This window comes from Pteropus alecto, unplaced genomic scaffold, assembly GCF_000325575.1.
Source record: "Pteropus alecto unplaced genomic scaffold, ASM32557v1 scaffold39, whole genome shotgun sequence".
Lineage (NCBI taxonomy): Eukaryota > Metazoa > Chordata > Mammalia > Chiroptera > Pteropodidae > Pteropus > Pteropus alecto.
In genome coordinates, this window is record NW_006443568.1 from 12,525,018 (window position 1) to 12,545,548 (window position 20,531).

Consider the following 20,531-nt stretch of genomic DNA (forward strand, 5'->3'; position numbering starts at 1 on the left):
GGGCCACGTCTTATTTTCATCACACTTTCAAGATGTTTAATGAATAGCACACATTAACTTCCAGTCCAAGGTTACCTAGCTGGTAAACTGTTGAGTCAGAAATCATCCCCCATAGGGCTCTCATTCAAATGTAAACTCCTTAAAATCCTCACTCAAGTCATGCCCTTTAGTTTTCAAAACATTCTAATAAGGCTATTCTTTATATCCTGGGGCAGATGTTGCAAAAAGGAACTGTTTTTAAACCAGGGAGCTAGAGAAGAGCTTAACGAAAGAAACAGAAAATCATCATATAGAGATAACAGTAAGGTGGGTCGGCCAGCTGCAAAGATGACCTTCCAGGCCAGAGAAACCCCGCCCCACCATGCACCCGCGTGCGCCTCTGCACAACCCGCGGCACACCAAGGCCCCCACCTCCAAGACTACAAATCCCAGTGTGCCTCTAATCCAGAGTGACGGCCCCGCAATGCATGCCGGGACATGTAGTACAGTTCCAATTCAGGAAAAGCCCAGAACGTAGCGTGACGTCAGGAGGGCTCGGGAAAGGAGTCGGAACCGGTCCAGGCTCAAGTTAAATCTTCCTTTAGAGAGCTTTGTCTGGTTTCTTTGGTGACTCGGTTTCAGGTCTCACCCCGTAGTTCAGCGGACCTATATATGCGTTGAGTAGCCTCTCGCGTGACTCCTTCACGGTTAAAGGAGAAGTACCAGAGGGCAAGAGTAGGCAGCCTGGTGTCGAGACGCCAGCTTGTTAGAGTAGTGGTACGCAGGACGCTACCCTGGTCTGGGGCTGAGACACTGCTTCCGCAGCAGCACCGGTGAGGACGTGGCAAGACAGTCTCTGGACGACCGCTTCCCTTTCCTCCGCTCGTCTGCCCTGAGGAGCGGGAGGCGCAAAGGCAGCTGGGAACGCGCATGCGCCTACCGCGGTGGGGAGTACATCTTCAACGTCTGCGGTAGTGGGGGGGGGGTGCGGTGTCTGGTGTCGGCGGCGGCGCTTTGCGGCCGGTCGTGCGGGTCGGGCGCGGGCGGGCGCGGCGGCAGTGGCGCGCACAGGTGATTGACTGGCCAGCTGGCTGAGGGAGCGCCTGGTCCTCATCGCTGGCAGGTGGCGGAGTCCATTTGGGCGGCTGCGGAGGCAGCAGCGGCGGCCCGGCTCGGGAGGCGCTCCTCCGGCCAAGGCCATGGCCCCGCGGCTGCAGCTGGAGAAAGCGGCCTGGCGCTGGGCGGAGACGGTGCGGCCCGAGGAGGTGTCGCAGGAGCACATCGAGACCGCCTACCGCATCTGGCTGGAGCCTTGCATCCGCGGCGTGTGCAGGTGAGGCCCGTGCACCGGGCCTCGCGCCCCTCTTGCGTCGGACCATGGAAAACCGGGGCGGGGGTCGAGTTAGGGGAAAGAAGAGGGCGTCCGGATGAGTGCATCTTGCAGGCGTGGAGAGGAGCAAGGTGGAGGCTTCCTCCTCTTCCGCCGTCCGGGCAACCTGGGAAACACAACCTTCCTAGGCTCTCTGGCACGGAGGTGATGCTACTGAAAGCCCTTTAGAAAGGGTTCTGGGTTCTTATTTAGAAGATGGCGGTGGAAATGATTCAAGGCAGGAGCTGAGAGCTTAGCAAACGTTGGTGGTTGAATATCTTGGCCACGGCTCGGCTTTTTCGTTTGTAAAAAGGGAACTTCTTCCAAGTGAGCTTCATCACAGCATATCTTGTATTAGCGCTGACGCCAAAGGCTTGATCATCTTAGTATTTTTGGATGGGGTTGCTTTGGAAAAACGTATGGTTAACCTACGTCATCTGTGCCCTTCCTCCTCCTGTTGACCTCCCTTCTCGTTAATCTAGCATTTTTCAGCCTTTTTTTGGGAGGGGGGGGCGGCTGTTCTGACTCTACACCTCTCTACCAAGTACGAAGTTTGAACTGTGTAAGTGCTGTCCTCTACTTCTCCTTAGCCCTTGAACCCTGCCTTTTCTTTTAGATGGAATCCTTTGGCATTATGCCTGTCTATTCTGTTTTTCCACCTTTTAACACGGGAGCTATAGTTTTTGTTCCGGAATGTTGTTGAATTGACTTGGCCAAGCCGGGCGTGTCAGGCCGCTTTTCGGCAGGCATCTAGTAAAGGCTTTCCGGAGGTTTTACATTTTGCAGCGGGATCCAGAAGGAATGGAAGTCAAGGTCTCAGCTTTGCAGCTTAAAGTCTAGTTTGAGAAGGGAAACAAGTTAGGGAGCAAACGAATCATTCTAAGCTTTGGGCGTCGGGCCCACAGGAGGGCAAATCTGACTCCAACAGTAAGTACTGGAATGACAGAAGTCTGTGTGTAATAGAATTTATTAAGCTTCAGCCAACTTCTCAACATAATTAGGTTCCAGAGTAACCAAAGTAAACTCTTTCGCTGTAATAGTTCTGAATTTAACAGAAGTAAAGGAGTAGAAATTGGTTGAGATAATTATGAGGGGGATGTCATAGAGAGGCTGACTTTTAAGCTGCAGAGTTTATATCTAAGCATTTTTAACTACATTGAGATATAATTCATGTATCATAGGACTCACCAATTTGAGACGTAGAATTCAGTGTTTATTTGGTATATTCACAGGGTTATTCAGCCATCACCACAATCTGGTTTTGGAACATTTTGGCCCCCCTAAAAGAAGCCCATCAGATTGGAACTCATTCCTCCCCTGTACCCCCTGCCCTCCAAGCTTGAGGCAATCACCTTCTTCCTATTTGCCTATTCTGGGCATTTTATGTAAATAGAATCATACAATATGTGGACTTTTGTGTCTGGCTTCTTTCACTTTGCATAATTTTTCAAGGATCATTCATGTTGAACCATGTATCAATATTTCTAAGTTGTTGTGTAAAAATTATGTAAAATATACAACAAAATTTACCATTTTAAAGTATGCAGTACAGTGGCATTTATTACCTTTTACAGTGTGGTACAAGCATCACCAGACTTCTTTTTCATCACCCTTAAAGGAAACTCCATATCCATTAAGCAGTCCCTTCGCATTTCCCCTCCCCCACCCCTAATCTTTCTGTCTCTGGATTTCTCTATTCTGGATATTTCATATAAATGCACTGTGGCTTTTTTTTGGTCTGGCTTTCACTTAGCATAATGTTTTCGACAGTCACCCATGTTATAGCATGTATCAGTACTTCATTTCTTTTTATGGCTGAATAATATTACATTGTTTGGATATACCACATTTTGTTCATCAGTTGCTAGACTTAAACCCTTTTTCCTAACTTTGAGGAATAATTGACAAATATAATTGTATATATTTAAAGTGTAGGATGTGCTGATGTGATACAAATTATGGAATGATCACCCTGGTCAAGGTAATTAACACATCCATCACCTCACATGGTTAATTAACTTGAGGGACATATCGGCAGTTTCTACTTTTTGGTTATTGTAACTGTTGCTATGAACATTCGTGCACAAGTTTTTGTTAGAACGCCTGTTTTCAGTTATTTCGGGTATATACCTAGGAATTGCTGGGTCTTGTGGTAATTATATTTAACTTATTGAAGAGCCGCTACACTGTTTTCCATAGCTGCTGTGCTATTTTACATCCCCACCGACAATGCACGAGGGCTCCAGTTTCTCTTCAACATTGCTAACACTTGTTACTTTTTTAAAAAATTACCACCCTAGTGTGTGTGAAGTGGCATTGTGGTTTCGATTTACATTTTCCTAATGACTAATGAGTTGAGCGTCTTTTCATGTGCTCGTTGATCATTTTCATTTGTTTTTATTGTCAAATCTTCCATTTTGTGTGTGCACCTACCACATTTTATATATCTGTTCATCAGTTGATGGACGTTTGGGTCATTCCACTTTTTGGTTACTATGAATAACGCTGTGAACATTTGTGTATAGGTTTTTGTGTGGACATTTTGGGCAAATTATTTTCAAAAGTGGCTGCGCACTGTTTTGCATACAAAGTATGAGGATTCCAGTCACTCCGTGTCTTTACACTGGTTTTTGCCTCTTATAGTCATCATAGTGTGTATGAAGTGGTATCTCATGATTTTGATTTGCATTTCCCTGATGACTAATAATGTTGAGTATCTTTTCCTGTGCTTATTGGCCATTCATATATCTTCTTTGGAGAAATGTCTATTCAAGTTCTTTGCCCATTTTAAAATTGGGTTATTTATTTTTTCATTGAGTTGTTAAGTTCTTTCTATATTCTGGATACAAGTTCCTTATATTTGCAAATATTTTCTCTCATTCTAAGGGTTTTTCACTTTCTTGTTTACAGTACAAAAGCTTTTTTTTTTAATTTTGATGTATTCCAGATTCTCTCTCTCTCTCTTTTTTTTGGTTTCTTGTGCTTTTGAAACCACACCTAATCTGAGGTGCAAGCAATTTTTATTTAAATATCAAAAAGGCTTTTTTTCCTACTTACTTTTTCCTTTTGATTAAGCATTTATTCTCACTCTTAGCAAGAAGAGATTAAAGAATTAAATTAATAGTACCATTAATATCTTTTTTATATTTAATTTGTTATGAGTTACCAAAGCTGAAAGGTATTTAGCCATATTCAAAGAATAGATGAATCACGACCATATTTATATTTCCAAAACTGCTTAGGACATTCACAGGATGAAAGCAGTGTGTACTAAATTCTATATCCACAGAATTCTGCAAGTATTTTGTGTCTTAATTCTTAAAACTAGGCTTGTTTCCTAACAGTGAGGATAATAGTCAAGTAAGTTCCTTGCAGTAAAACTGGTGGATAAGGGCTGTACATTTTTCAGTTTAATCCATATTGTTAAATAGCCCATTGGAATGATGGTTCTACCTTACATTTCTTCTGTCAGTGTGTAAGAATGTCTTGTTTCCTCAACCATTACGAACACTATGTTAATTGTGCTTTTTGATCTGATAGGTGGAAAATGGTGCCATGTTAATTCCTTTTGTGACAGTTAAAGTTTTGATATGAATTTTCAAAGTCTATATTATGTCTATTTTGTTCTCATTACATGACTATTATAAAATTAAAACTTCACAGAAATGTAATGCATTCTAGTGTCATGCCAGTTTAAAAACCCTTGATGAGGACTGCTAGGCCTCACTTTTAAACTTTTATCAAGCTTTTCCTCATTGATAATGTTCCAATGACACCTTCCTCTCAGCTGGTTTACATTTTCTCTCATTTTAATTGTACTGGTCTCTTTTGCCTTGCTAACTTTCCTGGGTCCTCTGACCAAATCAGGGGACCTAGTTTTTGTTTTTATTTAAAAAAAAATTAATTATCGCAAATTTTAAGTATGCACAGAAGTAGAAAATGGTACAGTGAACCCCCATGTACCCATTACCCAGGTTTAACAGTTATTATTATTATTTTTTAATATTGTGCATTAGCTTCAGGTGTACAGCATAGTGTTTAAAAAAATTTTTTTTGCACCTACAGCACCTGGTAGTGTTTAGACATTTATGTAATTTACAAAGTGATCTCCCATACTAGTCTAGCACGCATCTGACACTATTCATAGTTACTACAGTGTTATCGACTGTATTCCTTGTGCTGTGCTTCACATCTCTGAGACTATTTTATAACTACCAATTTTTACTTAATCCCTTGGCCTTTTCACCCAGCCCTTCCCTCCAACCCCCCTCCCATCTGGCAACCATCAGTTTGTTCTCTGTCTCTGAGTCTGTTTCTTTTTTGTTTGTTCATTTATTTTGTTCTTTAGATTCCATGTGTAAGTGAGATCATATGGTATTTGTCTCTCTGTTTTATTTTCACGTAGCATAATACCCTCAAGTTAACAGTTATTGGCAGAAGATGATCACTTGTTTTATTTTCATTGCATGCTGTACTTTTACTACTTAATACAGATTAAATCTAGAAATTAATTTAATGCATGTTACTGGTTTAATAGATGTTTTGTGTTCCCTGTGTCTTTGTTCTTGTTCATTGTTTTGTATCTTTCTGCTGCCTGGCACACTTAACACTTTGAGAATACTTTGTCCTTAATTTTGAATGCAAGTGAAGCCCCTCCTATTCTCAGGCTCATAGCTAACCATTGTTAAGATAGTATAACTATTTGATTTTTTTTCTTTCTGTGTATTTGTTAAATTCAATAACTGTTTATTGGATGCCTGTTATATGCCTTACTGGAATAAGTATTCATTCTTTATTCAACAAATATTTTTGTTACCTACTGTGGACCTGTATTCTAGGGTGGTTCTTGGATAAAGACCCAGAAGTTAAAGTTCCTTCATGTGACATATATTTTAGAGAGAAGACAGATATAAGCAAACAGTATAATTGTTATTTTCCAAAAAAAGAGAGTGTCACAGCATACCTTTGTAACTTGTTTTAATTTGATAATATATCTTTTTTCCAAATTAGTGCATGTATTTGTGCTTTATTATTTTTAATAGCTACGTGATATTTCATTGTGTAGAGGTAGATATGTTATAATTTAATCAGTTCCCTGTTGACGGACCTTTGAGTTTCCGGTTTTTGATACTGCATCTGTGCTGCTGTGAACATCCCTATTCATTTATCTTTGTTGAGTCAGCATTTTCACTAGGTTGCAAGATGAGGATTCTCTGAGGTAAAGGGAGCTATGACCATTTTAAATTTTGTTAGATGATAAAGTTCACATACCATTTAACACTGCCACCTATATTCACCTTATTTCCCACCCCAGGCATTCTTATGTCAGACACCAATCTGATTAGTGAAAAATAACATTTTATTTTCATTTGCCTTTTTTTGCTAGTGGCATTGAACATCTTTTTAATTTGCTGGCTATTCGTATTTCTCCTGTGAATTGTATGTTTTGGATTGTTAATTATTTCCTTAGATTTTTCAAGAGCTTATTGAATATTTCTATTAAAGATATTTTTTACCAAATTTTTTTGACTGTTTTTTTTCCCATTTGGTGCATTAAAACCCATATTTTTATGTGGTCAAATTTACCAGTGCTTTCCTTTATGGTTTCCGGATTTCCTAACTCCAAGATTTTGGAAGTGTTCACTCATGTTTTGCTTTAGTACTGGTGGTTTCATTTTATGCATTCAATCTTTGTCCTTTTAGCACTTACTTTGATTTAAGGACTGAGATAGGGATCCATCTTTATTTTATTTATTACAAAATGGCTAATCAGTTTTTTAAACCACTTACTGAATAGTCTTACACACACACACACACACACACACACACACACACACCTGCCCCACTAGTTAAAAAGCCACCTTCGTTATATGACATTCTTATATGAATTTGGGTTTCTCAGCCCTATTCTCTGCTGTTGATTTCACTGAGTATCCCTGTACTTGGATCACAGTTCTAAGTGCTTGATAATATTTTTAAAATATCTGATAAGGCAAGACCTTCTTAATTCCTCTTAAATTTTTTCTAATGATTCTTAAATAAAATTTATTTTTTATGTACAGAAAGGTACACAAATCGAAAGATTTACACTGGATGAATTAGGAAGCATTTTGATCGTATATCTACCAACAAGATTATATAGTTGCTAGAATTCCAGAACACCCTCACCTCCCATTTTCTGCCTCCACCTGATCAGTACCATCCCCCATCTCAAAAGCAACCACTACCCTGACTTTGGATGCAACAGATTATTTTGCCTATTTTGAGTTTTGTATACAATTAATTATACATTGTCGTTCCTTCTGTGTCTGGCTTTTGCTCAACATTGTGAGATTTGTCTTCATTGTGGATAGCAGTAGTGTGTTTATTTTTAGGGCTGCGCAGTGTTCCATTCTGTTACTTTATCCTTTCTACTGATTGATGGCATTTAGAATTTTTCCAGTATCTGGCTATTATGAATAAAGCTGCAATGAACATTCTTTTATGTATCTTTTGGTGCAAAGAGACCCTTTATTTTTTGCAAATCCTCTACACCTCATTTCCCTCGGCTTCTGCCATTTTGTTCTAATTATTAAGAAAAAAATAGCCTTCTATTTGGGACAGCCTTATAAAGAAATGGAATCAAAGAAAAGTTCATGTCTGGTCTAAAAATTATTGTTTTCTGCATAATTTTTAAAGAAATGTCTATAATCGTTTTTAGTAAAACTAATTGAAATTTAGGTTCCAGGATGACACAGTATGTTTTTCTTGTGACTTTATGTATGTGATATATTCACCAGTGTGCACTGTAATTTGAGAAGCATGGATAAGGTAAAATGAAATATAATTACATTAAGTTTGTAAGGAGTCTGATCTCAATGCTGACTTGATGAACTCATTTCAATTAAAAGCCACCACTGGAGAACAGGGTTATAATATTTTAATATAATTATTTTTTATTTTTCTATATGTGCATGAAATATGTTATAACTGCATTTTGTATGGGTGCTTTTTAATTTAATATTAAGACTATTTCTCTAGGACATTATATAGTTTACAGAAGTAATTTCTAATTATTGCATAATATTCCATATGACATATCCCAGAATATTTAACTATATTCCTGTTGGGCATTTATCTGCCTGGCTGCTATTTTCTTCTTTCCCTTCCCTTTCTCTCCCTCCTTCCTTCCTTCCCCTCCTCCTCTTCTTTTTGGTTAAGTTCTTTTAATGTTCCGAGCATCCTTGTAAATTAATATTGTTTACTTCTCTGAGTATTAGAAAAAATTGTAAAAGTGGCATGAACATTTTTAAGGCATTTGAAATGCATTAGTATTGCAAGATTTGCTCCCACCAGCTCTGTGCAGTTATATGAACATTCCTGTCTCTGTCCTTGCCGTCATTGAGTATTATATTTATTTGTTTTTGTCAATTTCATAAGTGAATGGTGGTATTTTTTGATTACTAGTGAAGTTGGAAGATACTCTATTTTCAAGTGTTAGACCATTATTACCCAAATAGGATAAAACTTCAAATATTTCAAGTCATTTTCCTTGGAGAAGAACTAAGTCTCCCTGTAATTGGGGGAAGAACTTTTAACTTTTATTATATAAACCCTTTTAGACAGGAAAAAACTTTGACTTATCAGTTATCACTCATCCCCAACATTTTTTCTTTAATACCAATTTGGAGGTATCCTATTAAAGTAGATTCGTAGTATTTTCAGGTAGAATTACTTTTTAAAATCTCTTTTGCTTGGCTAATCTCCCTTTCCCTAATAGAATACAGAATTTCAGGCCAGTTGATTTAATATGCTAATTATAGGTGTTTGGATATAGTGATTATTTTTCATAAGATGCAGTTTTTGAATCCCAAATTAGTAGGCCCTAAATTTTGAGGTTTGGGAAAATGATGATATTCCACTTTTGTTAAGTGGCAGAGCTTCAAAGGTTGATTAACCATGTGTCAGTAGGGTTTTTTTGTGGGGGGAGGCACTGAGTAGTCTATGGCATGAAAATATGATAATTTGTTTATTCTATTGAGGAATGCTTGTATCATTTACAGTTTTCGACTTATAAATAAAAGCTGCTATCAACTTTCATGTACTTTTGGATATTTGCATCCTTTTCTCTTTGGTTCTCATTATATACAGTTACATTGTATACTGTTGAATGGATTTACTGTAGTTTATTTAGCCAGTTCTCTATAAATGAACACTGGGCTTTTCTATATTTTGCTGTTACTAACAATGTTTCAATAAATAACTTTCATTTTAAATTGTTTTGCATGTGTGCAGGTAAATCTGTAGAATAAACACATGGGATAGCAGAGTGTCAAAGATAAAAGCATGAGTAATTTTGATAGATAGTGGAAATTGCCCTTCATAGAGATCATTCTATTTTTTCTCCTTGCTAGTAATGTATGAGAGATTGCTTGTTTCCTCATGACCATGTCAGACTTTTTGAATTTTTGCCAGTCTGATAGGCAGGATAAAGTGTATCAGTCAGGATAGGACTAGGTTATGCTGTGGGAACAAATAACTTCCATTCTCAATGGTTTAAAACAACAAAGGTTTATATCTGGCTTAAACTACATGAAGATTATAATAAGCTAGGTGTAGAGTGAGTGGAGGCTGACTCCTCCTAGTCACTTGGATACCCAGTGTAGCTGCCACCATTTGAAACATTGTCAGTTCCTCTGGAGGGTTTCTGTGGCAGCTGTTAAATGCTTGTCTTGGAATCACATGCATCATTTCTGCTCACAACTCATTGGCCAGAGCTCGTTTGATGGTCTCACTCACCCAAAAAGTATCTAGGAGGAGAGAGGGATAAGGGGTACTTGGTAAACTGCACTGCTGATTACAAATACAAAATGTCTCTTGTGTAGTTTCATTTTGCATTCCTCTTATGACAGATTAAGCAACTTTTCATGCTCATGGGCCATTCATATTTCTCTTTGAACTGCCTGTTGTGTCCTTTGCCCATTTTTATACTGGGTTATTAGTTTTTCTTATCAATTTGTAGGAGTTCTTTATAAAGAGATTATTTCTGTGACATGAGTTGCAAATTTTTTTTCATCATTGTCTTTCGACTTTGCTTATGGATTTCTTTGCCATGCAGAAAGTTTTTATCAGATTGAATTAATGGACATTTCCTTTTATGGCTTCTGAATTTTGAGTCATAGAAAAGCCTTTGTCATACCAATATTACAAAGGAATTTACTAGTGTTTTCATGTGTTATTGTTATGGTTTCAATTAATGTTTACATCTTTGACCCATTTGGAATTTGTGCTGAAGTATACTGTGAAGTGAGTCCAACTTTATCTTTTTCCAGATAGCTGCTTGGTTGTCCCAACCACCATTTATTAAAAAACCTATATTTATTCACTGATTTGGATGCCTTTATTGCTTGCAAAATTGCCATATGTTTTTAGGCCTGTTTCTGAACTTTTTATTCTATTACATTTTTAATTTGGGGGACTTTACCTTATGATTCAGTATCTGGTAGGGTTTAATCCCTCCTGATTATTCTTTTTGGGGTTTATTTTAAATATTTGTATTCTAGTCCATAATAAATCTGCTTGATTCAATAAATTTTCTTCTAATAGTTGTTTAAAACTTATGATCTATGAACATGAATCATGTTTATCTCATGGCAGAGAATACCTTACCAGAGTTTGAGAAGTGTCATGAAGTGCTTTTCTTTGTTTTGACAAGCAGGGGTGAGTAACTTAAATTTCTTTTTTTCTTTTCAATTTGAAATCATGATGGTAGAAGGAGGATGGGCCAGGGGCCTTCTTTAAAGGTCTGATAGGGTGCCCTACGGTGATCCTTGAAACAGTGCTTGGACACTGAGCTGTATTTTCTGCTAGAGGACTTATTGACACTAGTTTAATAGTTAATTTGCTTGTTTGTTTGTTTTTTTTCCCCCAACCTACCCTGAGAAATTGAACACTGGATGAAGTGCTTCTTGTAAATAGTGCCAGATGTTTCATAGCAGCTTGAATTGTAGAAGGATGAAAAGGATAAACCTTTTTGGTGAAAGATCTCCCAATCTTGGAACTCTTTCTTAAAAGAGCAGCTATAGGGCCAGCAAATCTGCCTGGGGATGGTAACTGCACATTATGAAAGATGCTTAGCCAGGAACCTAGTGCTATGTCTTCCTTTATGCTGCATGCTTACTTTCTCTGATTCTTTTGATCAGAATTCAGAATTTCAAATGAAATCAGGTTGTTAGGTGAATGAACATTTTATGAATTTATAGATGTGAATATTCTCAAAGGTATTACCAGTGATTCTTCTTTAAAGATTTTAAAATTAAGCCATATACATAAAAACCTGATTTTTTTCTCTCTTTACCTTACTCCCCACAAAAATGATGACTAACAGGTACCATTAATTTCCACTCTGCACCATCTCTTCAACTCTGCAGTCATCTTACGTTTCAGATCTTCATTTCTCATCTCTTTTATCATAATTTTTCTCCTTTAAATTTATCTCACTGCTTCCTCCGCCCCAGTGGATAGGTTAGGGTGCTGATACCCCACACAGTCATAAATCCGCTGTATAACTTTTGATTCCCCAAAAACTTAGTAGCCTCCTCTTGACCAGAAGCCTTACTGATAACATAAAGAGTTGATTAACACATATTTGGTATGTTATGTGCTATATTCTTACAATAAAGTAAGCTAGAGAAAAGAAAATGTTAAGAAAATCATAAGGAAAATACATTCACAGTACTGTACTGTATTGAAAAAAAATCACCATATAAGTGGACCCAGGCAGTTCAAACCCTGTTGTTCAGGAGTTAACTGTATTTGTATTTGCTTTTTTTGAAGCAGTTTTGGACTAAGGACACATGATTTTTTTGTATGGAGGGGAGGAGTGAGGACAAGGAGAGCCTACTTTTTTAATTGATTTTCTCTATTATTTTGTTGTCAGGAACAGGAGACTAAAATCTTAACAGTTCCCCTGGAACCCGTTTCTGAGAGAATGATGTGTGCGTTTGATGCTTAGAAGAGGGCCTGTCTCCCAGCTAAATCGTGTGAAAAAGTCTTACCACCTTCTCTGTCCAAGAGGAGAAAGCACACATGAGACGTGATATTATACCTTGATAAGCAGTTTTGAAAGAATAGGCACCTACTTATTTTGTTTTAGAGGTACACTTTCATTCTAGTTATCTCTTTCTATCTTAAAGGCCCTTGTAGTCCAATCCTGCTAGCTGTCTTTTTTTTTTTTTTTTTTTTTTTAAAGAATCTTAGTAAATTCTTGCCCCTATTCCAAGGAAAGTTTTTGGGTTACTTTCCCCAGTTGTTGCATCAGATTTTTTTTTTTTTTTTTTTTGGTTTGTTGTTTGTTTATATCTTCTCTTGATAGAAGAGAAAAATTACTTTTGTGTAAAAGGAGTGATTTTTTTTTGTTTTTTTTTTTTACTGTCAGCATTGTATCTCCCTTGTAGTAATCCTTGCCTATTAGAGATGAGTTATAGGCACAAAAAATAACTCTTTTTAGATCCTCCTCCACAGAATCAGCCCTGCTTTTACTTTTTTAGTAAGTTATTTTCCAACTTGGCTTTGACATTAACCTGACAAAACTGCTCTTAAATTGGCCAAACTTTTTTCATTTTTATTTTTTTACAGCCAGGAAGACAGTATATTTAAGAATGTTTTAAGCAGAACATTGAAAATAAGTACTTATTTTTGGAATATATAGTACATGCCATAGTTCTAAGTCTGAAAGGTATAAAAGGTAATGGAGGGCATAGAAAGCCTTTTAATTTGCAGCTAGCAAGTACAGAGGTGAACATCTTTAGAGATGGTTTCCAGTTTATATTGTGTCCTTTATCTAAACAAACAGGCTTATCACACCTATTTTTAAACACTGTACCTTGCTTTTTTCAACTAATCATATTGTTACATATCCATATTAAAAATTTATCCTCCCCACTACAATAGTTTCCATTGTTTTTGTTATATTATTTATTTTTATCAGTTTCCTATTATTGGTCATTTTTCGTGTTTCCAGTCTTTTAACTGCTATCAATAAAGCTTTAGTGGGTAATCTGAAATATTCAGAACATAGTGACCTGATAATGTCCTTTATAATTAAAGAAAATTCAAGCTCATACGTTGCATTCGATTGTTGTGTCTTTTTGGTCTCCTTTAATCTGGAATAATTACTCAGTCTTTCTTTGTATTTTTGTGAAATTGACACTGGAAAAGTACAAGACACTTATTTTGTAGAAAGTTCTCAACTTGGGTTTAGCTGATGTTTCCCTTTAGAGCATCACACCAGGAGGTGCATGCTATCAATTAGACCCATTACTGGCTACCTTAACTTTGATCACTTGGTTAAGGTGGTATCTGCCAGGTTTCTCCACTCAAAGTTAATATTTTTCCTTTTGTAATTAATAAACAACGTGTGCTGAGATGCTTCGAGACTACGTAAATATTCTGTTCTCAAACTTGCCTACACTAGCTACCATTGATGATTCTTTCCTGATTCTTTTATTCTGATAGATGACAAATGGTGATTTCCTAATTCCATCTTTTACTTAGATAGTTGACTTTCTTCAGTAAGGAAGAGATTGCCCATCTACTCATCCACCCACCCCACCACCCATCCATTCATCTCACTAGAGTCCTACTTTATTCAGTAAGTTATAATCCTCTTGTTATTTATTTTGCTGCTCACATTGTTCCAGAGTTGGCCACTGAGCGCTCCCTTTCAGCTGTCCTTTTAACATGTCCCCATCATTCTTTGAGTACATCCTTACTTCTTGGGCACAGAAACTTGTTCTATGTTTATTTTGTACTTTCCCTGCCAATCCTTGGCCACAGCCATTTCTCCAAGGAGTACTGGGTTCTTCGAGTGGGGAATGTTTAGAAATCAAAATCTGTTTGCTAGGTGCGCTCATGTTATTGCTTTTAGGCCTTCAGTTGACAAAAAGCCATCCTGCTTAGGCTGCCCAATCAAACGTAACTTCAGATAGACAGCAATACATTTTTAGTGTAAAAATGTCTTACATCTGAAATTCCGATAACTACTGCTCTGTATTTAACTGGCACCCCTAATCTACCTATCTCCATATATTAAGACCTGTGAGTTTTGGCTTCTATTTCTCATTCCTAATCAGTATTGCAGGGTTCATTTTGTCCTTCATCCCCTTCTTCTTTGTCACTGCCCTCTCCAAATCTTGATTCCCTTTGTCCCCTGTATATTTTCTTGTTTGTTCAGTTGCAGAATGTACAGAAAGTTCAGAATCCTTTACCAGTGTCTCTGAAAAGGAAGCTGTTAGAGCTTGGCATTTGTTCCTTTTGTCTTTAGCCTAAGGACACTACTAAATGAGCTTTCTAATGACTGGGTTCAAGTTGCTTGGGTTAGTTCCCCCATCCCCTCTTTCAATGTGGATATGTTATTCAGTTGAAATATGTTTCTATTTGTGTTCAGTTTAGGGCTCCCCCATCCTATGTGCGTGTGTGTGACATTCACATGAGCCCAGACTTCAGGAGTGTATGTTAAAGTATGTTCAGAAAAGCGTCACTTCTGTTTTTACTCTTATTCCAGTAGGTAACCAATTTCATTAGTTTTATCCTTTTTGTGTTTCTCACTGCTCGAATTAGCAGACACATGGATATTTTATTTATTTACCTATCTTTTCACACACAAAAATAGCATACTATAGGTAAGTCTTTAGCACTTTGCTTACTAATATATCCTGGAAATTACTCCACATCCGTTCAGAGATCTTGTGTTTTTTGTTTTACTGTTGCGTAGTACTCCATTATGTGTGCATACCATATCCCCTGTGTTTGGTTATTTGGATTGTTTCCAGTATTTTGCAATTACAAACAATGCTGTAATGAATAACCTAGAGCATGTGTTTTTGCACTGATGAGATGTAGCTTTAGGGTGAATTCTTAGAAATGAAATAGCTAGCTGTATGTATAGATTTGTTAGAGACTGCAAAATTCTTCTCCATGAGTCCTATCAGTTTTCATTCTTTTCAGCAGTAAATGAGTTCTGGTTTTCCACCACCTCACAAACTGAATGTGGAGATATACTTTTTCAGTTTTGCTAATCTTATAGATGAGAAATAGTTAAAAAATGTTGTTTCATTATAGTTTAAATTTGCATGTTTCTTATGGAATATGGTATTTTTAAAGTAAAATATATTTTATTCACAGACGAAACTGCAAAGGAAATCCAAATTGCTTGGTTGGGATTGGTGAGCATATTTGGTTAGGAGAAATAGATGAAAATAGTTTTCATAACATTGATGATCCCAATTGTGAGAGGAGAAAAAAGGTAAGCCGTCATTTTTAAAGTGACTTTTAAAAAAATTTATTTATTTCTTTTAATTAGTTTCAAGTATACAGTACATTGGTTAGACTAAAATGATTTTATATGGTTTTCCTATATTTGTTTTGTTTTCATTTCATTTTGTGCCTAAATCAGAAACCATTACTAATTTCAGATAACCTGTGTAGCTTTAAGATAAATAATGGAATTTAAGATTCTAAACTTCTTTAATTGGAACAGATCTTTATGGTCTGCTTTAAAATAGGTAACTGTGTGATCCAGTGAGCCTTTAAATAATAGTTTTGGTTTAAATGCTAATTCTATGTTTGCTTTAATGTTACGTGTTTTATTTTGAACTTTTTAAAGTCTTTTAAAGGAGGTAGCAAATCAAGGGAACAAGCCCCCATAATATTGCTTTGCTTTCTTGAGTCTGTATTTATATATATTATATCTATAACAGATAATTTTACTTTTTTTAGTACACATTAATATTTTCTAATCATAAAGCCTGGCATTTACAAAATCATCAACTGTATTAGGTATTTTCTGTGTTAAAAATAACGATTCTTTGTAAGTTCAGAAGTTGTCAGTCTTATCTTTGGTAGAAGTTGCAACCAACTCTCCTTGTACTCCATCTCCCAGATCAATAGGGTTGAAGTTTTTTCATTCTGAATGCTGTTAGTTTAAGAATATAGCAAATGAACAAACCTTAGGTGCCCATGTTCAAAGCTGATCTTTCCTAGAGCCTACTGTTGTCATTTTAGATTAAGTGGCTGCAGAAGACTGGAAGGTGACCAGAAGACTAGAGATGAGCTTTGGCATTGTCCTAATCTTTTCCAATCCTGTAGTCAACCCAAATGGGGCTTTCATGAAAATGCTTCCCTACCCCTGGCCTAGAGAGGCTTAAGGTGGTTGTACTGTGTTGGTTGAGACAGTTGTAACAAAAATTTTAGTCTGAAATTTAAAAAATAATGTTGTTGTTGTTGTTTTAATTTATTTAAAGGGAAATTGATTTTATAATTGTAAATTTTCTACTTTCGCAGAACTCATTTGTGGGCCTCACTAACCTTGGAGCTACTTGTTATGTCAACACATTTCTTCAAGTGTGGTTTCTCAACTTGGAGCTTCGGCAGGCTCTATACTTGTGTCCAAGTACTTGTAGCGACTACATGATTGAAGATGGCATCCAAGAAGAGAAAGGTCAGTGGGGATGGTGTGGGAAGGGTTCACTTCTGCATATATTTACAGCAAGGTCACTTCTGAACCAACCAAAGAGAGGAAGTTACTTCTGAGTGCTCCTTATGTGCCAGGCACAGTGCTAGGTCCTTTATAAACATTTTTAGGATTCAAAATTGTTTTCCTCTTTTTCTACATATTTATCATTTATATACAAAGTGGCCAATATTGTAGTGAGGGAAATATGTTTGGTTATTCTTATGTACCTTACAGCTGTAGTTTCTTTATGTAATATGCTGTGATTTAAGTCTATTTCTAGTGATTGATAAAAATCAGTCAATAAAGCAGACAAGGTTACTCTTTTGCCTACATTGAGAGACTTAATAAATACTTCAATGTAACTCTAATCTTTTGTCTTTGTTCTCAAATAAGCTCACTTAGATGATAACTTCTAAAATTAAGATTAAATTCACCAACCTTGGCAAAATCAGCCCTTAATGTGCGACTGTGCTCGTTGCAGATTTAGACAGAATCAGTTTCAAACTGTTTCTACCAGAATTACTTAGTTTTTTTTCATGCACAGTATGTGTACCGTTAATCCTAATTGATATTAACCTGTATCAGAGATTATTTTCTTTGAGATGGAACTTTCATGGAATGAACCAATTTTTTCTCCTTCTCAAAGTTGGGGGTGACGGTGGAAGGAGTGAGTGTGTAAGGTTACATATGTTTGGGAGTGCCACGTTGGGAACTTGCAACTCTTGTTTTCATCTATAAATCCTGTGCTGCCTTTTCTATGATCCGATTGCTCAGAAGAAGAAAAGGTAGGATTTGTAAGCCCTGCATTTTCTCGCAGCCCTCTAGACCATGGTAATACTTTAGAGTCTTAGTCCTTGTTAATGGTAATCTTTGCTTCAAAACACAGGGCTTCAAAACTCTTAAGTTTGTTTCCCTAAAAATTATAGTTCTGATTATTTAAATCTAGACAGATAGTGTGTTAAGTATTGAAAGTAATAGTGTATGTAAAAGGTGAGTCATATAAAATATATCGTTTTTAATTTTTAGCATTGTTTTGCTGAAGTATAAGTTTACCAATGAGAAGACAGTTAAATAATAAATGAAAACTAAAATTCTGTTTCATAGAGTGATGTACCGTGGCCTTCTTTGGATATTGTGGCTTTAATGTATGTCTTCAAGAAATTTTTCAAAATTTTCTAAACATAAATTTTAATATTTCACCAAATTTCGTCACCTTGTTCTCTGATAAGAGTGTATGTACATTTCTGCTGTTATCTTTACAGGCACAGTGCAGTAGAGTGGAAAGGGTTTATGTTGGAAATGATGGGATGTGAGTTCTAGTCTCAGCTCAACCACTCCCTTATTTTACAGATAGGAAAATCAGCAGCAGCAGAGTATGAGTTACTTAAGATCTTATGGAGTATATAACCTGTAAAATAAGAGGGTTGGAGTAGATACAAATTTAACTTGAATAGCTTTTAACAGCCTGCAATGCCTTTGCACCCTAGGAAGTAAGATTTTTATCTTTATTTTACAAATGAAATATTAATTTCTTGAAAGTCACAATTGTTAATAAAGAGATGAACTACCAGTGCGATCAGGAGACAGAAACTATACAATAAATTGAACAGAGAAAGCATAGAGAATTATTAATAGGAAGTTAGAATAATGATGGAATTGGGTAGTAAGAATTAAAGAAGACTTGAAAAAATACAGAAGTAGCAGACATAGGGAGCAGCCACTACCCCTGAGCAGAAAGAGAACACCCACGGAGGAGTCCCTGATCTCTGCTGCTCAGACCTGAGACCCAGGCCTCTTTGGAGAGACCACTGACAGGGCTCACTGGATGACCAAAAAGGTGCCCCAGTGGGGGACTATGCTGGAAGCTGTCTACTGGGAGATGCTAGGCCTCAGAACCCCCTGTGAAGTGACCTGAGAGGTTGCCCAGGAGGTCATTCACAGGGTGGTCATTCAAGAGGAGGAGCCTCACCGGAGGCATTCCACTGAAGCTACCAGAGAAGTGCCGAGGGAAGCTGCTGTCTATTTCAACCTGGAGTCCTTAGAAAGCTGGACCCTACTGGAGCCTCGTGAAAGAGGCACAGTCCAACCATCCAGTGCCCTCTACTAACAAGACTTAACTTCGAGCCAGCTGGCAAAGGAGAAATACTTGCAGAGCTCATCTCTGTTATCACAGAGCAGTCAAGGAAGGGTGGATTTGGACCTGAGAGGCCATAAATTGATAACTGGCATGGAAGATAATACTCAAGCCTTTTAGGGCCCTTGAGACTTATGCTTTCTATTTGCATATCTTCCCCCAACTAATTAAATTTGCAACCTGAAAATTCTAGAATTTTTAACAGTAAATCTTCATTCAGGTCTGAATATCTACTTGAGATTCCTGTCGCTTGCTCTATATATGGCAAGTCTACATTCATGAGATTATATTAAAGTATTTGGCCATCTTATGCGAATGGTAAATATAGTCTTTATTACTGGAATGGATGTTTCATTGTGATTTGACACTCTAGAAGCTAGTCATGATTGTGATTGTTGTCCTGTGGTGTATAGCCTTTCGCCTTAGGGGATGCATATAGACAGCCATGGCTGCCTCTTTATTTCCAAAAGATGTGATTACTAATTTGTTTCTCTTAAAGTTTTAAAACTAATGAAACACCCTATAGTTGAGATGTAAGGGTGTTTATGTTCTCATGTGAAAAGGAAGTCTTTTAAAAAGTAGCAGTTTTTGAAAAACAAACTTTTTTTAAATAGATTATGAGCCTCAAACAATTTGTGAGCATCTCCAGTACTTGTTTGCTTTGTTGCAAAACAGTAATAGACGATACATTGATCCATCGGGATTCGTTAAAGCCCTGGGCTTGGACACAGGGCAGCAGCAGGTAAGAACCTTTGATTTTTTTTAAACATAAAAAGTTATCCAAGCATTTCTTAGACTGTTTATAGAAGGAAATGAAGTGAAATGCTTTTTAAAAATTATTTTTTTTCTATTTTGAATTAACATATTTATTTACTGTTCAGTATATTGCACATTTTCCTTGATCTCATTTCTGAAAATTCATATGTAAGCACAAACTAGTGGAAAATACTCGGGTTCAAAGTACAGATAGTTTCTGGAATACTTATACTATTTATATCAGAAGTTGAAAAGCAAGATACGATTTTTCTTTTTATTAACCCACACTTGTGTTGTAGGATGCCCAAGAATTTTCAAAGCTCTTTATGTCTCTTTTGGAAGATACTTTGTCTAAACAAAAGAATCCAGATGTGCGGAACATTGTCCAACAGCAGTTCTGTGGGGAATATGCTTACGTAACTGTGTAAGTGTGTTTCAGCTTTTTCATGGTACATTTTATTCTAAGACCGTTGCTTGTGTTATCTAATTTTCAGTTCAGTTCCAAGTTATAGCTTTAGCGGGTTATCATGGGACCTGAAATATTTATAGCAATACATTGCCATGGGAATGCATAAACAACTGACTTGATAATTGCAGTTGAACCCGTCCAGGTGTTGGGAACTGTATGTGGTTGAGCTCTTGCCATTTGTTTTACGGCTGTGGTGTCAGCTAAGAGAGTCAGATCGGAGCCAGCTAGAATACTAAGAGTAAATGTAAAATAACTCTTAAAAACTTTCCTAATCATAAACTACATGGCCTCACCAATCACCTTCTGTTTTTATTTTTTAAATCTACATAGC

General features: G+C 36.9%; 1 protein-coding gene across 1 annotated transcript in view; it reads left to right on the forward strand.

Moving 5' to 3' along the window:
- The first annotated feature begins 1,102 nt into the window (after positions 1–1,102).
- Positions 1,103–20,531, forward strand: part of USP48 (ubiquitin specific peptidase 48) — a 63,544-nt gene continuing 44,115 nt past the window's right edge. Inside the window, exons 1-5 of the mRNA XM_006924545.3 lie at positions 1,103–1,312; positions 15,512–15,632; positions 16,670–16,826; positions 19,590–19,717; positions 20,031–20,155. Coding sequence (XP_006924607.1) covers positions 1,179–1,312; positions 15,512–15,632; positions 16,670–16,826; positions 19,590–19,717; positions 20,031–20,155 — 665 coding nt within the window. The 5' untranslated portion in view covers positions 1,103–1,178. The remainder of the gene's footprint in view (positions 1,313–15,511; positions 15,633–16,669; positions 16,827–19,589; positions 19,718–20,030; positions 20,156–20,531) is intronic.